General features: G+C 37.2%; 1 protein-coding gene across 1 annotated transcript in view; it reads right to left on the bottom strand.

Moving 5' to 3' along the window:
* Positions 1 to 24,185, bottom strand: part of LOC150084641 (crooked neck-like protein 1) — a 213,898-nt gene that overhangs the window by 72,228 nt on the left and 117,485 nt on the right. Inside the window, exons 9-11 of the mRNA XM_090375381.1 lie at positions 11,680 to 11,808; positions 9,563 to 9,775; positions 1,014 to 1,160 (exon numbers count right to left, since the gene is read on the bottom strand). Of these exons, the coding sequence (XP_090231507.1) occupies positions 1,014 to 1,160; positions 9,563 to 9,775; positions 11,680 to 11,808 (489 nt within the window). The remainder of the gene's footprint in view (positions 1 to 1,013; positions 1,161 to 9,562; positions 9,776 to 11,679; positions 11,809 to 24,185) is intronic.

Raw genomic sequence — 24,185 nt, 5'->3', positions numbered from 1 at the left:
GCTTTCTTGATCACAGAAGAAATTGTTCTTTTCTGCTATTCAATTACATACTTATCACAAACATTTCATCCCCACACACTGAATTATAGAAACATACAAACAATTTACCTTCAAGTTGTATATTAAACACACAATGTCAATTTCACATACGAAATCAGAAATATGTATTGTACCACTTTGTGGTTTAGCATATTTATATTAAAATGCAACCCAAATGGTCAGGAAATGTCATCACAGTGCAGTGGTGGATTCAGGGTAGGAGCATTGGGGCACATGCCCACCTGTCATTTTTCAGAAGATATATACCAGTTGTTTAAATTCCCTTTAGCTACAAAAAAAAATTTTTTTTTTCATTGTTAACATAGGATTTTATCTATCTTTGGGTTGTGTTTCAGCTACTTTCAACTGACTACAGTTGGCAACACTGATGCTAAAGTGATTGCAATTCTAATGCACAAAATGGTGCCCCTCGTGTCACACAGTAATGAGTTTCGCCTAGAGGCATTAATAACGCAATGATAAAGGCCGACAGGTTTTGCCAATCTTCATGAAAATAACATTTTCAAATTCAAAATTGTAACTTATTTCCTACTACAGCTTTTAATAAACAAAAATTAAATTTTTCAAAAATCCAAAGTGACAGTGATTTTTTGAAGTCATTTCATAAGCGGGGAGGGAGAGAGAGAGAGAGAGAGAGAGAGAGAGAGAGAGAGAGAGAGAGAGAGAGAGAGAGAGAGAGAGAGAGAGAGAGAGAGAGAGAGAGAGAGCATTAAAAAAAAAAATCTTACTTTACTTGGGGAAAAAAAAGTTTAATACGGTAGTTTTATTAAATATTACTCAAAAGACAGTTCTGCAGCTAAAACCTGAGAAATACTATACTACTGAAAGGTTGGCCACAGTGGATATTTTGAAAAATCTGTTTTAGACAAAAGTGATAAACTGTAATTTTATTCTGATACCAAGCAGAGAGAGAGAAAAAGAGAGAACAAAGTTAAAATTTAATGTGACATTACCTTTGTCCATATTGTAGCATTCTCAGGTGAAAATTCCAAAAATTTCTGGTACAAAATACGACAGTGATCAAATTCACGTAGTTGTATTTCCAAATCTATATAACCTCGAAATAATTTGTCCTTCGCACACATTCCAATGCCTGTTCCCTATTATAATTATCATATTTTAAATGTTATTTTTTAAGAGAAAATAATAATAAAATTTTTAAGAATTGTATGAAACAAGTTTACAAAAATCTTATTAATTCAATAAGTAGTCACAATATGGCACAGGATGATGGCAGAATTTAGCAATGTTCCCTTGAGTTTAGGGTATTTGGAAGAACAATGCTAAGATTTTGAAACTTACTTTATGAGCTGAAAGAGGCATCGAGTTGAAGTGCAATGTGGAAACAATAATATTGCATACATTAATTTAGTGTCTGCAAATAAGTAAAGAAAATGGCTTCCTTGGATGAACAGTGAGTGTGGATGGGATGTGAACTACTCACATGGAGTTGAGTCACAACATCAGTAAATAGCTCATTTCAACAAGCTGTCTCCAGCCACAGGAATGCCAATGGTTGAACCATTCTTAGTATACACACTGTGGATGAGTATCCCAGCAGTTTGGCAGCATGTATTACACTTAGGTCACACTGTTGGTCCATGCCTCTTCCTGAATTGCACACATATCCCTCAGCATGCTCGGTGAGGACACATGTAATTGTCATTGATGGAATGGTTGATTCCTTGAATGACAGGTGCACCCAATAAATTGGCTACTCAATGAATAAAATGAAGATTTGGAATATTTTATCTGGCCTTGGGGGGGGGGAGAAATTCCATCTAAAAAAAAGGACACAGGATTCAAAGGAGGGCAACCAAATCGGTGAGGGATACTAATCAACGACCCTATGATGAGTGACATCAGCAAACAGCAAAGCTTAGTAACTAGACACTGGGGGGGGAGAGAATGACCACAGTGCATAAGGCTAGGTTAGGTGTGCATTAAGCACCAAAGCAACTAAGGCTATGAGGTGTCAGCATATTGTGTGCATCCTCTGAATGGTTAGCTGGACAAAAAAAAAAAATAGTTTTCAGGAGGGAAAACCATGCAACCCTCACCTGGGACTGATCAACTCAGCTACATCATAAAAAAAAACTAGGCACCATAGCTCTGTTATATACTATTAAAAAAAAAAAAAAACAAAAAAAAAAAACAACTTTATAAAAATTGCTTGTGGGAGGACAGTGATTATTACAACTGTGCCATCTATGAGGGCATGTAAGGATCTGAAGAAAAGAGTAAAATAAATTGAAAGGGAAATGGGAAGCATGTTCTTACTTAAGAAAGATAAGAACCAGGACACACAAATATAAAATCTTAGGGCGTAACTGAATGTTATATCAAGAAGTTTTCTTTGGAATACATTATTTCATAAGGTGAAATAATGGCAGAGAGTTGGTAAAGTTCAAAATGAGTGGTCAACCTTTTGGGGAAAGGAACTATACAAACGATTGGGGAAAAAAACCTTTTAATCTTTTTTTTTCATATGCAGAAAGTCTGTTCCATGCATCATCTGGCTTCGCTAATACTAATGGTACTTTTTTTCCCCCTAGTCATGACAAAATTACTGGCTCAATACTTGCCACAACACATGTGAAATGAACATGATTATATGCAGATATAAAATTACTTGAGCAAATGCTTCAGTGCATAAACTATTCCACACCTTTGTGAAGCAAACTTGGAATATTACTATATTACTATTATACTATATTTAATTAAAACTAAAATAATAATTTCAATTCTTCTCTGAAAGCTTTCCAGCAAGTACATAATTTCAAATGGACTATTTACATAATGAATAAACAATGTTATCTATAGATGTGCATCATGATTTCACTTAATAGTACAGTACTCGTGTTATAAGGCACTAAAAAAATTAAACAAAAGCAAATGGATGTCCAGTACCCAAGGAAGAGGAAGGGAAAAGGAAAGGGAAGAAGTTATGGGATAATAGATGGAAGAGGTAGGAAGTGGAGGGAAAGAGTGGAGCCTGTAGTTAGCTAGGGCTAAAATGAAACACAGGGATTGTGTTGAGTCAGTGAGGGTATATTTCCACTGATGTTGGTAGAACTGTAAAAATTTCAAATGACTCTGTGGAGTCTCTTCTGATGTTTTCTATGACTAGAATTCTTGGTTAGTTGACAGCATAGCCTTTCATAATGGATTGGAAAGCCACATCACTGGAACATGTTTCCTAGTTTGACACCTTTGTATGTCCATAGATTCCTGATCTGAGTTTCTAAAAGACTGACCAATATAAGTTTTACTGTGGTGACAATGTACCTCATACATCATATCCCCTTAATGGATGGAGGGGGGTTCTCTCTGGGCCTGTTTAATCTTCCTATTGCCCTGGAATCACACTTGATAAAACGTAATTTATCAAGTGACAAAGTCTCTCAGAGGGAAGACAAAACATTTTGTTTTAATTATTTTAAAATTTATAATAGTACATTATTCCATATTTTTGCTGTTAAATACATAACAGTTTGTACAATGAAGTGTTTTCTTCAGGGAAACGAAGGATCTGTTTTGCAGTTCCATCATTATAGTAAGTATTCTGCAAGTAGATCAGATTTCTGTATATGGTAAGCATTATTACAGCTGCCAATTTTTGGACTTCTGGAAAACAGGAAATTATATAGATCCTATCTTTCATAAAGGCTTCTGGTAGGGTCATGTACTGAAATTGACACAACTAATACTCCAAACACATCTATTTCTTTATCTTCAATTATATTGAGAGGAAATGGAAACTTGGTCTGCAAAAAATTTCAAATTTGTGCTACCTCAGATATTTATAAAAACATCTCTAATTTTGTATTTAATTTTCAGTTTTCTCTTTAAATTTATAAGCTTTGTTATTAGTAGATAAGTTGCAGATTTGCATTTTGTTTTGGCTTATCAATTTGGCAATCAACATCCAATATGCATTTTATTTGAGCTGTTGCTTAATCATTGGATAACCATACATAAAGACTGTTTTCTGTTGCCATGTCTGTCTTGGTTACCCACCAGGGGCATCCACGGTTCTTTTGCTGTTAGCAAATCTTGACAGAAATGTGAGTACTTGGGAAGTTCGACAGGTCCAATGCCACTTGAAAAAGTGATCACTGTGGTTTCCCTAAACTTTCTTACTTTTTAAGATCTTTTTTTTTCTAGTGGGGGTTCTAAATTTGACCACAGATTGGTGGGGATAAGGTTTTCCAAACTTGTTTTCGGTAGAGTTTCACCAACTTTAAGCAGGAACCTTGCCATTGCTTCCCTTGGTAGGTCCAGGACTCTGATAATTTATTTATTCATTTATTTCTGAAATTTTTCTAATTCTTATTTTAATTTCACTTGTGTGCAGGTAGCAGTTGGAACTTTGTCTTTATCGGAGATAGCAGCTGGAACTTCATCCTTATTGGAGATAGCAGCCAGGATTTCATCTTTATTACTGGTTGCAGCTGCAACTCTCTCTTCAACATGGCATAACAGTGTCTTTAATTTCATAAAAATCATTAAATGCTATATATCGTATAGCAATACTATATGCAATACATCATCAAATTTTTGCTATAACAATATTTGCCTGTAGAGTTTCAGTGGTCTTTTTCAATTAGACAAGCTATTCAAAAAAATTACAATGCCTAAATCAGATTTATAATTTTGTTGTGGACATATTTCAAATAATCTGTACAAAATACGCACATAAAACCTTATATAGTTTAGTCAGGAAACAGTGACTTCAAGTAGTGACTTCAAAATATTGTATTTTGGATAATCCAATATCAAATTAATGAGGATATACTGTAATGAGAGCATTCTTGGATGCATATGAAATTCCTATATATGAGCAACATGCAAACATCTCTCCCGTTCACAAAAGTGCAAAGGGTGAAATGAGCAACTACAAATCTTAAGTTTAACTTTTTGTGCTAGGGCACATTATGGAGTTCTTAGTTAAGGATGTAATACATGATAATCTGGAAAGGACTGGAATTATAAGGGGAAACATAAGGCCTCGTTATGGTAAGATAATGTCTGATTAATCTAATTAATCTAATAAGCTGTACTTGCTACCTGGGAGTCTAAAACGCTGATGGAACTGATATTCGGGTGACATTCAAGTCAAGTAGACCCAATTTCGGTGAGGTCCGGACAGTCTGTGACAGCCAAATCTTCTGCTTGCACCTTCACGATGGTGGGACTGTTAGTAATCCTGGGCATAACTTCCATGCACAAGCACACTGTGAGTGACCATCCAGGTGTGAACCAACATAAGCAGGGGTCGAGGTGTGGCACCCACACCACATGGAGGAATGCCACCCCTCTGAGTTACCAGGCAATACTAGGTGGTAGATGACTCTCATCAACCGGTGCAATACCACCACTTTGCTTATTGAGAGCTTGAAGTGGTGGAACCCATGTTTAGTTGTTGTTATTTGGTTTTTAGGAGCATTAGCAACTAAGGCCATATTGCTCCGGGATATGCAGTGGTCATTCCCTGAATGACCTTTCCGCATCCTCCGTATTTGGTGGTGATGGGCTCGAACCCCGGTCTAATCAAGAAGCGTGTGCTACGCACTGCTGCTCCTTCCCACCTGGCTACGGAGGCGCCCCCATGTTTAGTCTCCAGAGCTAAGTTCTGGTCAACCCTTCCCCACCTTTTCCATCATGTGGTACGACTAATGACTTTTGAGGTTATGATGAACATGATGGCGAGATCCAATCTTCCTTACATTTCGAGGGTACAGCTCTAAAACGGTGTTCGCAGGCTGGTTGCTAGTTAGTACACCGGACCAAACCTATTGGTAACTCTTTAGGAGGCTTCCGGTATCATCGCTATTAAATGCCTTAAACTATAAGAAATATTGTTGGAAAATCTGTGGTGATTTAAAAGTAATCACTTTGTTGCTTGGACTACAGTGTGGTTTTACAAAGTATTGTTGTGTCCTGTGTTTATGGGATAGTCGAGCAGTAGAACGTCATTATATTGTGAAGGAATGGCCCATCAGAGAAGAATACGATCCCGGGAAACTCAACATCAAATGCACGCCTTTACTGAAATGGTGCTTCTCCCGCCTTTACACATTGAGTTGGGTCTCGTGAAAATTTTGTAAAAGCTCTGGACAAAAATAGTGAAGCTTTTGAGTACTTAAAAAGCCAGTTTCCAAAAATTAGTGATGCAAAGTTGAAGGAGGGTATATACATAGGCCCACAAATTAGACAGCTTTTAAAGGATGATATCTTTGAAATTAAACTTAATGCCACTGAATTAGCTGCATGTAAATCCTTTAGAGCTGTTGTTAGCAGGTTTTTAGGGAGTAAAAAAAGTAGAGAACTATAAAGAGTTGACAGAAGAATTGTTGCATAACCATCAAAAGTTATGATGCCGAAAGTCGCTAAAGATACACTTTCTACATTCACACCTGGCCTTCTTTCCAGACAACTTGGGATCTGTCCGCGACGAGCAGGGGAGGGGGGGGGGCAATTCTACCAAGATATCCACACTATGGAGCAGAGTGTTTCAAGGATCATGAGATCCAACAATGATGGGTGACTATTGCTGGTTTCTGATAAGGGAGGACCATTCTGCTCATAAGAGGTAAAATTAACTGTAAATAGTACAATTTCCAATTTTTACCTCCACTTTTGTGGGGTAATTGCTTACTTAAATTCAAATAGATGTTTATAAAGTTTAAATATGTTACTTTTTATCCATTTGGAATGTTTACTCGTTGTCATATCTATTTCAAGCAATTAATTTATAAGAAAAGTAGTCTTGTACATTTTTTTTTTTTTTTTTTTTTTTTTTTCAAAAAAAAATCTAAAGGGACCACTAAGCCATAACATGAAAATGTGAAGTGCTACGAACTTCCTGCTATCATTTTCATTTTTAGCACTTGTGATTTAGTCAAAATCAGTTGATTTCGTTCATGTTATCAAAACATTTTATAAGCTTTCTCCTACTAATGCTAAAAATGTAAACCTTTCTTGCTCTACATAGCTATCTCCCCACATTTCCTTACATTTCGAGGGTACAGCTCTAAAACGGTATTCGCAGGCCAGCCACTAGCTAGTACACCGGACCAAACCTATTGGTAACTCTTTAGGAGGCTTCTGGATCAGCTAGTGTACAATCTTGCTACGTCTGCTCTACCAGATAGTGACTGGAGATAATCCGAGTAGTGTGTATGCAGGGGGCATTGCTGAGGCCACGTTATGTCAAGGATCCAAGTATATTCTTACCATGCGTACGCCATATCCAAAAATTTCATTACTTCATACAGCATGCCCCCCCCAATTTTTCTTACTATTGAATACACCATTAATTGTCAAATTAATACAGCAAACTTATCTGCGAAAAGATCTAAACCTCCTAAACACTTCCTTGTTCATTTCACAAATATACGTGGTCTTAGTTCTAATCTCAACAATGTCCATTTCCACTTGCAGTCTGCCAAACCCAATGAACTTTTTCTGACAGAATGTCAATTATCAGTTGATTCAACCACTGCTCATCTCAGTTGTCCAAATTATTCGCTGTATGATCCTTCCGCCTCAAAGGTGGTACTTGTGCATATATCCGTTTCGAGATTCCCTGTCAGAGACTTGGTAATTTGGAATCTCCTCTATTCAATCTTCTCTGGCTTAAAATCTCTCTACCTCATTGTGTCAAATTCATCTGATATCTCTACCATTCTCCCAACTCCGCTAATCACTTGGAGCTCTTCAACTTCCTCTCTTTGCAACTTGACTTTCTCCAGTCCAACTTTCCTAGCAGTGAGGTAATTTTCCTTGGTGATTTTAATGTTCACAACTCCAGCTGGATTCCGTTTTCTAGTCACACCGACCCAGTTGGTCGAGATGTTGAGGCTTTTGCAATTACTAATGATGTTGCACAGATTGTTCATTTACCTACAAGAATGCAGGACAATCCTAACCATACAGCCAACAGGCTTGATCTTTTTCTCACAAACAACCCTTCTAAATATATGGTCAAAGTGAGTGGTCCTTTAGGCTCCTCAGATCAAACCTTGGTGATTGTCTCTTCTCCAATGGAGCCATTATCTCAAGGCTATTCCCAACCTCGTATTGTTTGGCGTTACAAGAAGGCAAAATGGGATGACATGCAAGATTTCTTATCTTCTTTTCCTTGGTTGGATTACTGTTTCAAAACTTCTGATGTCAACGTTTGCTCAGATCGTGTCAGTGAAATTATTCTTGTAGGAATGGAATCCTTTATCCCACATTCCACTTTAAAATCTTGTCCTTTACCTAAATCTTGGTTTTCCAATAAATGTGCTAAAGCCGTTCAGGAGAAGAATGTTGCATATCATAATTGGCTTGTTTCCAATTCTTCAGTTTAATTTTCAGCCTACACCAAAGCTCGCAACAATTGTAAAGCAGTTATTAATCAGTTCAAACTAGATTTTGAACAGGCTAAGAGTAGAAAACTTGCTTCTTGCCCTACTGGTAGCCAAGCATTCTGGTTTCTTGCCAAAGCTATTGGCCGCAACTTTTGCCCATCTCTGCTACCACCTCGGTCACAACCAGATGGTTCTGTTGTCACTTCAGCCAAGGATAAATCTGACCTGCTAGCATCCTATTTTTCTTCCAACTCAAAACACTTCCCACCATTCCCAACATGCTCCATTCAATGTCGCCTGTGGTCTTCTTCTGTCAAAAGGATGTCAGAAGGATTTTGATGAATCTTGATGCTAAGAAAGCTCCAGGTCCTTATGGCATGTCTCCACTTGTTCTTAAAACCTGTGCACCTGAACTTATTCCTGTTCTTTGCCGCCTTTTTTCACTTTCTTATGCCAAAGTTGTTTTTCCTTCTGCTTCGGAATTTGCTCATATCCAGCCAGTTCCTAAAAAGGGTGACAAATCCATCTCATTCAATTATCGTCCCATTGCAATTACTTCTACTCTTTCTAAAGTAATGGAGAAATCAATTAACTGCCAACTCTTAAACTACCTAGAAACCTTCCGTCTGATCAACGATCGCCGGTATGGATTCCGTCAGTGTCGATCCACTGGTGATATTCTGGCTTATGTTACACATTTATGGACAAATTCAATGGAAAAGTTCGGTGAAACACAAGCAGTTGCTCTTGACATCTTAAAGGCTTTCGATAGTGTTTGGCATAAAGGTCTTCTAAACAAGCTTCCATATTATGGTTTGTCAACTGTTTTTTGTAATTGGTTATCCAGTTTTCTCTCAGATCGCTCACTGAGGGTGACAGTAGATGGCTCTCTGTCTTCTAATTTCTCCATTAATGTTGGTGTTCCCCAAGGTTCAGTTTTTTCCCCCACTCTTTTCCTCTTATATATTAATAAATATACATAACCTTTAATAAATATACATAACCAAAGAAATGTATTCTGAATAACTGCTAATTTTCTCCCCCACACTTATTTTTTCCTGATATACAGCAAATCAGTACTTCACATTAAAAAAAAAAAACAAATAAAAATGATAAATAACCCTATTTATTTTTAAACTTACCAATAATTTCCTAGCTGCTTTTAAATTTTTCTGTCTGATTTCAAACTGTGCAGCATATAACCAAATTTTTGCAAAAGTGAATACTTTATGTGGTATGAGCTGAAGACAGGCCCGATAAACTTGTCTTGTTCTTTCTACGTCATCTAACTGAAGTTCTTCATAAAGTGCATAATTAATCCATAAATAGATATATCTCCGCCAGTACCTTTTTTCCTGCAATAAACTGCAAATCTAGAATAATGCACTTGATAAAACAGAATAAATACTATATGTACATATTAAATAATTAAATTGATATACAGTTGTGATTTTTGTATCTCACAAAACTTGAGTATTACTGATACAATAATACATAATAAATATATAATAAATATTTATTTATTTATTATAAATGATAAAAAAAAAATGAAGGATTTAATTATATTTATATAAATAATTATATATATATATATATATATATATATATATATATACATATACACATATATATATACATATACACATATATATATACATATACACATATATATATATATATATATACACATATATATATACATATATATACACTGTGCTGCCACTTTATTAGGTACACCTACCTAGTAGCGTGTTGAGCCTCCTTTGGTCTTAAAAACAGCCTGAATTCGTCTAGGCATGGATTGAACAAGATGCTGAAAACGTTGTGCAGGAATGGAGAACCGTGCAGACATGAGTGCATCACGCAGTTCCTTGAGTTTCGACGGAGGTGTAGGCCTGCAGCGAACAGCACTTTCCACCTCATCCCAAAGATGTTCAATAGGATTGAGATCCGAGACTGAGCGGGCCACTGCAGCAAAGAAAAGTCATTGTCATGTTGTCACCATCCGATTGAGGATAAACTGTCAACATGAACGGATGCACTTGATTAGCAACAATGTTTAGGTACAATGTGGCATTCAGATGTGAATCTATGGGTATCAATGGACTCAACATGTGCCAAGAAAACATTCACCACACCATAACACTGCCCCCACTACCTGGCACAGTAGTCATCAGACATGACAGGTCCATGGATTCATGTTGCTTTCGTCAAATTCTAAGCCTTCCAATCAACATGATGCACCAGGAACTTCGACTCGTCAGACCACGCAACTGTTTTCCAATCCTCGATAGTCCAGTGATGGTGTTGCTGTGCCCACAGGAGGCGTGATCTCTTGTTCTTCACTGATAACAAAAGTACGTGATGTGGCCATCGTCCGTTGTAGCCCATTCACAACAAAGTGCGACTAGTGGTCCATTGCGATATTTTGTTCTGCGCACCAAGGTTGTATTCTGACATGATGTGCGACATTGTGGCCCATCTGTTTGCTTGCACAATTCTAGCCATCCTCCTCTGACCTCTCTCATCAACAAGCGATTTTCTTCCACAGGAGTGCCGTTGAGAGGATGTTTTCTGTTCGTTGCCCATTCTTGATACTGTGGTGCGTGAAAAGTTCAGAACTACTGTTTCAGAGATACTTTGTCCAGCACGTCTTGCACCTACTACCATGCCACGTTCGAAGTCCATTAGATCACTCCTTTTCCCCATTCTTGCTACGGTTTGTACGCTTAATTGATACTAGGAAGGTTGTTCTGCTGCATTTATATCCACAACTGTGGTCATGTGACTTGCAACGTTGTGGAACAAACCATTTGTGTGCACAGCAGGGGCGTACCTAATAAAGTGGCAGCACAGTGTATAAGCTTGCTTTCTTGCATCGTATGCCTCTACTAATGCTAATGTTATTGTGGAAGTGAATGGTTTGAATAAATTCAAGGAAGAACTAGACAAATTCTTGGAGGGTATGGATGGATGAAGTGTGCAGTAAGCTTGCTTTCTTGCAACATTTGCCACTACTACTACTACTACTACTACTAAGGATGTAGTAGTGGAAAATGTTATTATAGTATTAATGGGAAATTTAGCAAATAATTTCTACCAGATGGGAAACAAATGCAGCTCTTTTATCCAAACATCACTTAAAATGAAGTCTGCCTAATCTTGCAGAACAATGGTAAAAATGTGTAAGAATGAATTAATTGTATATATCCCTATAGACATGTACTCAAACATGATGATAAGGGTAATTATTCCTTACCTTGCTAGGTGGAACATTTGCAATTGCTCTCTCATATATTTCTCGAGTTGCTTCCACATTTCCTTCACTTTCCATCAATCTTAAATAATCAAACCATGCATCATAATTATGAGAATTGGCTTTCACTAGCTGAAAAAGAAGGTAAAAGAAATTAATTTGCTGACATTAAAATAAAGTAAAACTGACACAAGATTTTTTGGTTTATTTTCAGATGCAAGATACAAAATTTGGATTACTGTACTTCTCTTCCATATTATTACACAATTTGGAAGAGAAGCACAGTAATCCAAGTTTTGTATTTGAAGTAGCAGACTACTATTCTGACTGACAAAAGCATGAAGAAAGTGCTGCATACAAAATTCATGATAATGGAGTAAAAAGTTGCAATTCATGAGACAGAGTGAGAAGAATGCTAACTTAAGACACTCAGTGCAGGCTAATAATGAAGTAAGAACAAAGAAAAGTAAATAATAAAAGTGCATGGTTTTATTTCAATGCAGAGTTGAAATAACATGCTTTGGTGATGCCATGAATTACAAACAAAATTAATAATTTTAGTTTGACTTGTGAATAACAATGTTGTTTCTAAAGTGAGCATAAGCCAAAGACTGTTGCTGTTAATGGACAAAACAAAGCTTACCCAGACAGAAAAATTGAATGTAGAGTAGCATTTAATATATTATTTAAACTCATGTGTTTAAACAAAACCCTGCATTTTTACTGTTTTGCTGCAATGGGTCAATGCAGCATACTAGGGGTTAAACCATACTAGCAACTTTCATTACATATTTAATAGTAAGTTTTTTTTTCCCCACACAGTGATTAGCTGCTCATTTAGACTTGACACATTATTTACCTTTTCAGCATGAAGGTGCAAACTGAGGTCACCTGAAAAGAGACCAGTAAGTCTCAAAAGAAGATATAAATGGTAATGTCTCAGTTTTTAATTGAATACCAGATTCATTGCTTTGGTGATGCTATTCAAATTAAGTAAAAACATTGTAATTTTAGGTCACCTTAGATAACAACATCATTTCTAAACAAGCATATGCCAAAGCTTTTCATAGTCAATGAAGAAAACAAAGTACCCCAAACAGAATGAGAGAAAAATGGAATACCAAACTGTATCTATCTCTATTATCACATTATTTCAACTCCATGAAATAAAACCCTGCATGTTTATGCGGAAATTAATTTGCAGCACAGTATCAGGGGTTAAAATATACTCATAACTTTATTAATTGGAAGTTTTTCTTCTACGGACAATTTGGTTGCTCGTTTAGAATCAGTACGTTATTCACTGTTTCAGCATAAAGTTTGCTAACCGAAACCACCTGCCATCTGATAAGAGACCAAATAAGTTTTGAAATGAGCTAAAATGGTAGTGTCACAGTTTTAAACTGAAAAGGTAATTTTTCATTCAAATTAAAATGAAACTGATAATTTTGGTTCAACTTGTGGTTGAACTAGTTTCTAAAGTGAAAGTAATCCAAGACTTGCTGTCGTAAGGAAACAAAGCTTCCCCAGACAGAAAGATAAAAGCAGAAAACCAAGCAGCATCTGTTTATCATATTAAGATAAAGTAATGGAATGGTGAGTGAAAATTACAAAGCTAATAAACTGGACCAAATTTGACACCCTTAGTGCTAGGGTGTCAAACTGGCGGCCCGCGACAAAATTTTTGTGGCCCACCCGCGATGCCCAAAAATAAAATGTTAAAGTAAACAATTAAAAAGTACCTATTTATAATTCTAGAATATAAGGATTAAAAAATCTCCATAATATATATAAAAATAATCATTTTAATTGATAATAATTAAAAAAAAAAAAAGACTGGATCGATGGAGCCTTGATTAGAAAGAACTAAAAATATAAATAGTTATTGTTATTTGGTTTTTTTTTTAGGAGCATTAGCAACTAAGGCCATATTGCTCCGGGATATGTGATGGTCATTCCCTGACCTTTCCGCATCCTCCGTATTTGGTGGTGACGGGCTCAAACCCCGGTCTAATCAAGAAGCGTGTGCTACGCATTCTGCTCCTTCCCACCTGGCTACGGAGGCGCCAATATAAATAGTAATTTCAAATGAATGAAAATTGAAATTATTATCTTTAAATAACATTGTAACTTTTTAGTTTATTTCTTTAAAAATAAAAGAGTTACATTTTATTTTTTTAAATATTTTTTAAATGGAGAAATCTTAATCTAACTTTCTTTTACATTTAAACTAATATTACAATATTGCAAATGCAGCGTTTTTTATAATTTTATCGAAAAAATACTTCATTCCTACTAGTTTCTTTGTCGGGATCTGTTGTGTTGTGTGTGTTGTGTTTGCTATCTATAATTTAACAAATACCTAAGTAATCGTTTTTTTAATTTTATAATTTTAATTTCAACTATAGAATTTATATAGAATATGTCGCTTTCAACACCAGTCAAGAAAAGAAAAATTGATAACGAGGGAAGAAAATTCCAAGAAAAGTGGGAGCTGAACTATTTTTGTATGGAACTGAACAGTAAAATTACATGCTTAATTTGTAAGGAAAATATTAGTGTTGCTAAAGAATACAATATTAAGCAGCATTATAAGTCTAATCATAAGGAACAATATTCAGGCTTCAAAGGAAAAATAAGAGAAGAAAAATTAAAAACAATGAAGAACACACTTCATAGTCAACAACAAGCATTTACAAAATTCATGAAAACTAATGGATCAGCAGTAAAAGCAAGTTACGAAATAATCTATTTGTTAACAAAACGTTCAAAATCGTTCACGAATAGTTCATTAATTAACGATAAAAGAATGTATGATAAAAGCAGCTGAAATCGTCTGTCCTGAAAAAAGTGCAATCATTTCGCAATATTTCATTATCAAGAAATACAGTGGTAGAGAGAATTAGCGAAATGGCAGATAACATCAGTTCACAGCTACAGGATATACCTACAGATATACGAGATGTTTTTCAAGTTGCTGTATTTTTTCGGGGTTGCAATAATAATATGAGGATCACCGACGAATTGTTGAAAGTTATCCCTCTTCTTGGAACTACGACTGGCGAAGATATTTTTGCTGCTGTGTGGAGCATTTCAGAAAAGTGTAAGCTTCCAATTGACAGACTTGTGTCTGTAACAACCGACGGTGCTAAATCAATGACGGGTGAAAATTGAGGATTTGTGTCAAAATTAATTAGAAAATTACAAGCTGAGTACCCAGATAAACCGAAAACCATGGCTGTCTACTGCCTTATTCATCAACAAGTTCTGTGTTTAAAAATATTAAAAATGGACGATGTATTGAAAACAGTAACAAAAACAATCAACTTTATTCGAGGGAGAGCACTCAACCATCGGCAATTTACTTCTCTTCTTAAAGATTTAGAATCTGAGTTTGGCGATCTTCCTTATTATACAGAAGTTCGATGGTTATCATGCCCCAAAGTTTTAAAGAGATTTTATATGGTTTTGGAGGAAATAACAGTTTTTCATGAAATGTATCAGTTATAAAAAATCCTTTGTGGATTTGGCATTTTTAATTGATATTACAAGCCACCTCAATAATCTTAACATTTCATTGCAAGGTAAAAATAAGTTAATAATGGACATGTACGACACAATAGCAAGTTTTGTACAAAAACTAATGTTTAAAAATCATTTAAAAAAAAAGATGTTTTGACCCATTTTCCTACTTGTGAGCAGTTAAAAACACAAAATCAAAATTGCTCTTTCTCACAATATTGTGACAAAATTGAGGAAATCAAAAACGAATTCGATAAGCGTTTTAATGATTTTAAAGAGTTAGAAGATAGGTTTTCTCTTTTTGTTGGACCTTTTTCATTTGAAATCGAAAAAGCTCCCACTTTGATTCAACTGGAATTAATTGATTTCCAAAATGATTCATTTTTGAAAGACAAATGTCGAGAAGTAGGAATTCCAAAAATATATTCTTACTTAGGTGAAAAATACCTGGAAATTAAAAAGTTTGCTGCACAAATTATGTGCTACTTTGGGAGTACATACTTATGCGAGCAATTATTTTCACGTATGAAATTAAATAAAACGGCGTATAGATCGAGATTGACAGATAAACATCTTTCCGACATACTGAAAATTGTATGTTCCCAGTTTTTGACTCCTGATGTTGAAAAACTAGTAGGGGGTAAACGCTGGCAGGTTTCTGGGAAAACAAATTAATTATTTTCATAAATATATTGAATATTTAATTTTTAAATAAAAATAATAATATAACAATTATATATACTAAAACCAAAGGAGCGCAAGGCAGCCAAAGTAACACACATCTATTAGTTACAATTTATTAGGAAACGTTTCGGAAATTGCTACAAAGACTGAAGATGGATTTTGTAACAATAACAATTTCCGAAACGTTTCCTAATAAATTGTAACTAATAGAGGTGTGTTACTTTGGCTGCCTTGCGCTCCTTTGGTTACCAGTTCATCAACAGCCACTTGACTCCCATTTCTTCTCTTGTATTCTGTAGATCTGAATAAAAATTTAAATGTTTAAATGTTTAAATTTAAACAGATAAAAATGCAGGTCATCTTAAAATGGTACACTAATCCTTTTCTTCCGAATGTAAATGTTAGAAAAATTCAAGTGAAAAGTTCTGAATAAGTATATACAATGTGGGCTAAAATTGAGTATCCCTCATTAGTTTAAATTACTGGTATGGGTTACATTTAAATAGTAAAGGTGCAAGAATATTTGACAATGCTACTGAGGCAGTATTGGATGGGTCAAAAAACTGTTAGTTTGGAGGGAGGGCATAATAATAAATCAGTAGCAGCTGCAAGCATAGATAAAATTAATTCTTACAGTGCTTCTACTGGGACATGTGGACAGTTAAATTACTGGAATGGGTTACACTTAAATAGTAAAGATGCAAGAATATTTGCCAATGCTACTGAAGAAGTATTGGATGGGTCAGAAAACTTAGTTTGGAGGGACATAATAATAAATCAGTAGCAGCTGCAAGCAGAGGCAAAATTAATTCTTTCAGTGCTTCTATTGGGACATGTGGCAGCCTTGAACACAAGGTATAAGGGAATACAAAGCCTGTTAGGGAATCTCATGAAACAGGCAAACATATGGACTATTTTTGGTTACTAAGAGCAAAAACAGGGACAAATGCATTACAAACAAACACTTTTGTACACTAATACTAAGAGCATTGTAAATAAATTTGATGAATTTGAAATATTGTTTAAGTCATAAATGCAGACATTAGATGACTACAATGTTAGAGAAAGCAGACAGGACCAAGAATTGGGGAGGTGGGAGGTAGTAATACTCTTGGTTGTAGCCCTTTCAGAACTGAATTTATAAGTGAATTTATATATGAATACATTAAGTTAATTATATTTAGCAGTCGTGTGGGCTTGATTCATGATTCATTCAAATGCACATGTTTTACTACACTGTTAATGCTTGACCAATCAGCTACATTGAGCATATATGAAATATATAAGTAAATATTTCTATCTATATATCATATAGATGGAAATGTTTGATTGATAAGGTGTACTACAATAATTTTTTGAAGTTTAGGTGAAGTACATTGTGAAAGAGGCTGAGAACTGTTGTACCTTACCACTCTACTAAAGTAGAAAGCTGACCTTAATTCTAAGTAATTTAATTAGATGCAATATATTTCAAATATAAGTTAAAACATGATTAACACACACACACCCTTTCAAGTGATTAATATGCTAACCCCATGCTGACAAAGGAATTAGGTTTATTAGATTTCTGCAAAATGGATTCCCAAGGCTTCTGATACATGATAAAAATCATGATCCTTATAAGACTACCTCAAAATTCGCTACGTCAATGATACATTTACCATCATTACTCGTGAGTTAGGAGATCAACTCTTACATCTTAACTCTCTTTCACCCCTCATTCAGTTCACCATTGAGCTGGAGTCGGACAACGTTCTTCCATTTTTGGATATCCTTGTTTGACGCGAGGGCACGTGTCTAAGGACCTCTGTCCATCATAAACCGATGTGTGCTGGCCAGGTCACTAACTATCGGTCAGCACATGCTCACGGTCACCTTCTTAGTACAGCACAAGCCTTATTAACCTGTGCCTGGACCAACTCCAGCTCTGTGGATGAAAGACGTAATGAGACCGCTAGAGTGAAGACTGATTTAGCCAAGTTCGGTTACTCCATTAGTGCCTTGGATAGATGCGACTTGCAGTCCCATGACCACACAGCAAACCTCAGGACCACACGTAACATCGAACCAACCTCGACCACTTTTATTCCATACTACCTGAACTTGTCACAGCAACTGTCAAAGGTCTTACGGAGTTATGGGATAAAGTGCCTGCAGCTTCCAGGCAAGAACTTGCGGTCCCTTGTGTCAAATGTAAAGATACCGGTTTCCCCCACCCTTACAGAGCAGTTCAGTGTACCACAATTCCTGCTGTGACTGCTACACTGGTGAATCTGGCAGAAGGCTCAAAGATTGAGTTGCCGCGCACGAGAGAGCAATCTGCTCCACTGAAGTGGAGCACTCAGCTGTCGCCGAACACTTCTGGTTGACACAGCACAACATCGACCCCCAACACGACATTAAGATTATTGACCGTTCTCGTCATTACCGCCAAAGCGTCTGGTTAGAATCATTACATATTACAACTTTTCGTGATTCTTTTAACCAGAACAAAGGAGGTCATGTCCATCCCATTATTGAGCAGCCATCCTCCTGAATGATGGACATTCACACACACAGCAAACCCAAGCATTGCAATTGCAGCCACAAGCCTCTACTTCCAACTGCTAATTGTTGTCTGCACCTGCTCACGTGGTTCACCTCGCATGACCACCATACTGGGCATTCTTTATTATTTATTTTGTACTAATATTTTTTGACTGAAGAAGGGCAACCCTATGCCCAAAAACTATCGAAGTATGTTTATTTTAATAGTTTATTATAACTTATTTTTATCTGTCCTCCTATCAAAGGAATTTAATAAACCTGTATTCTCTATTTCACAGAAAAATCTGAACTTATTGACATTATGAACTCTGAGAACATAGGCCTTTTCCGTTTCATTTGTACCGTTTTTGGCCATTACACTTACAACTACAAAAAAAGCTTCATCTTCATAGTCCAGAGCAACCAATATCTCCAGTTTGCCCAACGATGTAAGACCTACGGCATTCCAAAAGGCTTTCTCTACAAGGCTCCCTTTATCAATGAGCAAATGCAACAGGCCTGACGTAACCCCAGTTTCAGAACTCTGAATATCTGGATTGGCTGTCTTCACTGAGACCTATGCAGTGCTTCCACCAGCAAAGCTGTCCTCACGCACGAGCTCAGTAACCTGATCCCCTCCTCTGTATATTCCACCTTGTGTGACCAAGCTGTCCGAGAATCTGATCATTACCGCTCTCGCCAACAAAGTAAGTTTAACAATTTAATTCAAGAGACCCATAACAACAGGGCCTTGCAAAGAGCTCCTATTGAGGCCTGCTCCCACTTTGTGCTAAATTTGAGTGACAAGCACTTATCCGATGAACAAGTAGAGCTGCTCACCCTAGGGATGAAGTTTGAGGTTTTCCCCCACAGTCCCCCAGTCACTGAGCTTGCTATGGGTGTTGAGGTGTCATTGACATGGTTGCCTGAACAGACTGTGAATGCTATCCACCTCAAGACTGCAGCGATTCTACAACGTGCCTGTCTGGTCAACTCTAATCTAAGCCAACGGCAACTCTGCCCTCAAACTGCTAAAACAGGATGATTCGATTGTCGTTCTCCCTGCAGATAAAGGACGTTGAATGGTTGTTTTAAATCATTCTGATTACAATATGAAAGCCTTGTCTCTTTTTCAAGACACTTCCTTCTACGAACCTGCAGTCGACTCTCCTGTAACGATCCTAGAGTGCTGGGAGGCCAATATTAACAGCCTAGTCTACAGTTGGTTTAAATCTGGCAAAATCCATGGATCCGTTCGCTTGCGCCTACATGCTTCTGGTTGCCAGATATCCCAATTCTATGGCTTACCAAAAGTTCATAAACAAGTTGTTCCTTTAAGACCAACTGTCTCCTGCTGTAGTTCCCTGACATATGAATTGCCAAAATTTGTTGCTGACTTGCAACAAATTGTGTGAACACTCTTGCCTTTGGCAGGCAAGAGCATTCACACAATCTCCAGCAGCAGCGACTTTCTTAACCTAATTTCCACTCTATCCATTTCGGAGGACCAGGTTATGGCATTGTTTGATGTCATATCTATCTTTACTTCAGTTCAGTTATGGCTAATACTGCTATGGAGGAACTAGAGAATCACACGTTTTGTTGGTCTGGCAGTCCCTATAGCCTTTTGGTGTTGCTATGGCGACAATATATTTACCATTATTCCTCGCGAGTCAGGAGACCAACTCTTACAATATCTCAACTCTATTTCACCCTTCATTCAGTTCATCATTGAGCTGGAGTCTGACAATGTTCTTCATTTTTGGATCCCCTTGTTTGGCACGAGGGCACGCATCTAAGGACCTCCGTCCATCGTAAACTGATGTGTGCTGGCCAGTTCACTAACTATCAGTCAGCACATGCTCATAGTCACCTTCTTAGTACAGCACGAGCCTTATTAACCTGCGCCTGGACCCATCCAGCTCTGCGGATGAAAGATGTAATGAGACTGCTAGAGTGAAGACAGATTTGGCCAAGTGAAGTTACCCCACTAGTGCCTTGGATAGATGTGACCTGCAGTCCTGTGAGCACACGGCAAACCTTAGGACCATGCGTAACGTTGAACCAACCTCAACCGCTTTTATTCCATACTACCCGAACAGCAACTGTAAAAGGTTTTGCAGAGTTATGGGATAAATCTATGCCTGAAAGCTATCGATGTATGTTTATTTTAATGGTTTATTATACCTTATTTTTATCTGTCTTCCTATCAAAGGAGTTTTATAAACCTGTATTCTGTATTTCTCAAAAAAAAAAAAAACTGAACTTATTGACATTATGAATTCTGAGAACATAGGCCTTTTCCATTTTACCCCATAATTGTTGCAGGTTATAAAGCAGATCCACAAAATTCTGTGGAAAGATTTGTAACTCTGGATATATTCCCAAATCCACTATACCTAGTATACTAGAAGTAGCCACCCAAATAGGAACCAATGTGCAGAGTCCACATCACAGAGAGGAATGGCTGACTCTCTTTGTCACCCGGCAATACAAGGTGGCAGATGACTCATCACTCAGTGCAATGCCACCACTCTGCTTACTGGATGCATGAAGTGATGAAATCCATGTTTATGTTTAGTCTCCAGAGCAAAGCTCAAGGGAAGTGTTTGATTTGACTCTGGTTCAAGGCCACATGACTGCTAAATATGGTAATATCCTTATGTTGTTTATCTTGTAAACTCTTCTTTCTTTATGTAGCTGTCCCAGAGTATAAACAGAAAAAATTCTTTACATTTTGAGGATAGGGCTTCAAGTGTTTTCACAGACTGAACCTGTTGATAACTCTCTAGGGGCATGCAGATAATCTAGTGTATAATTTTGCTGCCAGTGTCACAAGCTGACAGAGCAGAACTCTGTCAGTTTGTGACACTACAGCAATTCTGAGCTGTGTGTGGGGGGGAGCTGTGTGTGTGTGTGGGGGGGGGTTTGCTGAAGGATTGAGGGCGCTGACTCTCTTTAGAAAATACAGCTGCGAGTTACAGGCTCTGAAAAAAACGATAAGTGTTTGCTTTTTATTTACATAATTGTTATTTTATATTGTACTTAATACGTAGTCTTATAGTTCTAATTACGCTGGTTATTTTTATTTTAATTTATATAAACAGTTTTTGCAGATATACGTAATACTTTATAAAACCGTCAGTCCGTTCGAATCTTGCAGGCATTGTTTTTTGTTTATAGTGATAGGGAATTCAAATTTTTAATTGAGGTAGCTAGGTAGCTCTAACGTATAATTATAGAAACAGTAATACGCTTCACTGTTTCTATTAGATAGCGTAGTATTGACATTTAATTTAATTTAATTTATTGATCTTATTAATTTAAAATATCATTCCCCAAACTAGAACAGCAAAGCAACGGGCACAAAGCGGCAGGAGTGCTGTGACTCGTGGGAGAACTGAGGGGGGCGATTCTCCAACGCATCACAGCCTAAAAAAATGTGCAACTTGTGAAATGTTTGCCGAACTATCTGGAACGGAACATGATATTGCCATGGGGGATGTCTTTGTATGCGCGCGCGATGTAAGGAGTGTAAGGAAATCAGGCGACAACTCAGCGTCGTTATGGGCCTATATGAGAGTTTGAAGGACAGGGTGGATGCCCTCGAAAGATCTAAATTGAGGGGCCTCAGGCTCTCAGCTGTCCGCATCAACGCCAGAGCTTGCACTTGGTCATCACGCAACACAGCGGCAACCCCCAAGGCAGATTGCGCTGGTCCCAAAGGAACTAGTAGTTGTTGGTGACTCTATTGTCAGGGAAATGGGGAACATCCTTTGTAAAAAGGATAGGTGGAACAGGACCAGGGTATGTCTGCCAGGGGCAAAGGTTGATGACGTTGTAGAGCAGATATCTTCTTTTAGGGACACAAAAGGTGATATAGTTGTACACGTTGGCACTAATGATATTAAGAGTAGGAGACTGGCAGAATTACTTAACAAGTACAGGTCACTGTTGAAAAAGAGCCGTGAAATAGGGTTGAATTTGAAAGTGTCTGCAATTCTGCCCAGACACGATAGGAAGGAGTATATGATGAGAGCCTTGTCGATCAATTCGGCCCTGGAAAGATTGTGCAAGGATCAAGGGATAGAATTTTTTTAAGCCTGGACTGTACTTGTTAACAGGAGAGACTGCTTCTACAGGGATGGGATACACTTAAATAGAAAGGGTGCAAAAATATTTGCTGATACTATCGAGGCAGTGTTAGGTGGGTCGGAAAACTGATAGCTTGGGGGAATACAAGGACTAATAGTTTAACAGTAGCCGTAGGCAGAGGTGAAGGTGATTCTTGCACAACTTCTATTAGAATAAGTAGCGACCTGGAGCGAGGGGTGTTGGGGGTTTCAGGGACGGATGGCAGTCATTGTGAAACAGGTGGGTATATGGGATGTGTTAGAGTAATTAAGAATAAGAATAGGTGCATGTATACTTGCATGTATACCAATGCTAGAAGTATAGTAAATAAATTTGATGAATTTGAAGTGTTGGTCAAGACATCAAAGGCGGATATTGTTGGGATATCAGAGACGTGGTGTCACACAGATATAAGGAATGCAGAACTGGAATTTGGGGAGTACAATGTGTACAGAAAGGATAAACAGGATAGGAAGGGAGGAGGTGTTATGCTGTTAATAAAGAAAAACATAAAATCAAAAGAAGCGCATCCAGTTGATATAGATGAACAGTGCACTGTTGAGTCAGTTTGGTGTGACATAAGCACTGCGAAAGCAAAAATAAGAGTAGGAGTGTGTTATAGGCCTAATGACTTGAACGAGTACAATGAACAATTGTACAGAGAAATAGAGTGGGCTAGTAAATCGGAATGTCTTATAATGCGGGATTTTAACTTCCCAGATATTGACTGGAACTTGTGGGTTGGGCACTCACACACTAGTCAGACTTTTGTGGATTTATTGGATGATTGTTTTCTGCAGCAGCATGTTCGAGAGGCAACCAGAGAAAGTAATACTCTTGATCTGGTTATCAGCAGTGATCATTCATGTATTAGGAATTTGCAGATAAAAGCACCACTAGGTGGCAGTGATCACAGTGTACTGACGTGGGATTTACTTAAAGATTTAAGTACTATCAGGGGTAAAGGAAAGGGTTTTTGCTTCCGTAAAGGCGAGTACAGTGGTCTCCGACAGTTTTTAAATTCTGTACAGTGGGATCAACTGACGATGTTACCAACAGTAAATTCTAAGTGGGAAGCATTCAAGGAATTAATCGTGGAAGCTACTAAAAGGTTCATACCTATTAAGAAATATTGTTCAAGGTTTAGGCCTAAATGGTTGTCAAATGAACTAATGAGACTCTTAACAGAGAAGAAAAATGCATGGGATGCATATAAATTATCAGGCGACATAGAAGCCTATGGCAGATATAAGTTAATCTGTAATCAGGTCACAAAGGAGGTTCGGCAGGCGAAGGCAGATTACGAGAAATCCTTGGCAAAAGACGCTAAGAAAAACAGCAAGGATTTCTTTACTTATATAAACTCTAAAAGGAAGGGGATGAATCTGATCGGTCCACTTGACATCGATGGTTCGACTGTTGATGATCCTGCTCAGATAGCAAACAAACTGAATGAGTATTTTGCATCTACATTCACACGTGAGGAATTATTAAGGTTTGAAAATGGCAGAAGGTTATCAAATTGTAGCAAGATACTTAATGATTTTGTAATAACCGAGAGCAAAGTGGAAGAGAAATTGTTGAAGTTAAACATAAGTAAAGCACCTGGGGTGGATGGAATCTATCCAGTTATATTAAAGGAG

Source organism: Mastigoproctus giganteus, chromosome 6 (assembly GCF_048544385.1).
Source record: "Mastigoproctus giganteus isolate SK-2022 chromosome 6, ASM4854438v1, whole genome shotgun sequence".
NCBI classification, from domain to species: domain Eukaryota; kingdom Metazoa; phylum Arthropoda; class Arachnida; order Uropygi; family Thelyphonidae; genus Mastigoproctus; species Mastigoproctus giganteus.
The sequence above is the reverse complement of the archived record's forward strand: the minus strand, read 5'-3'. Positions and strand labels throughout refer to the sequence as shown.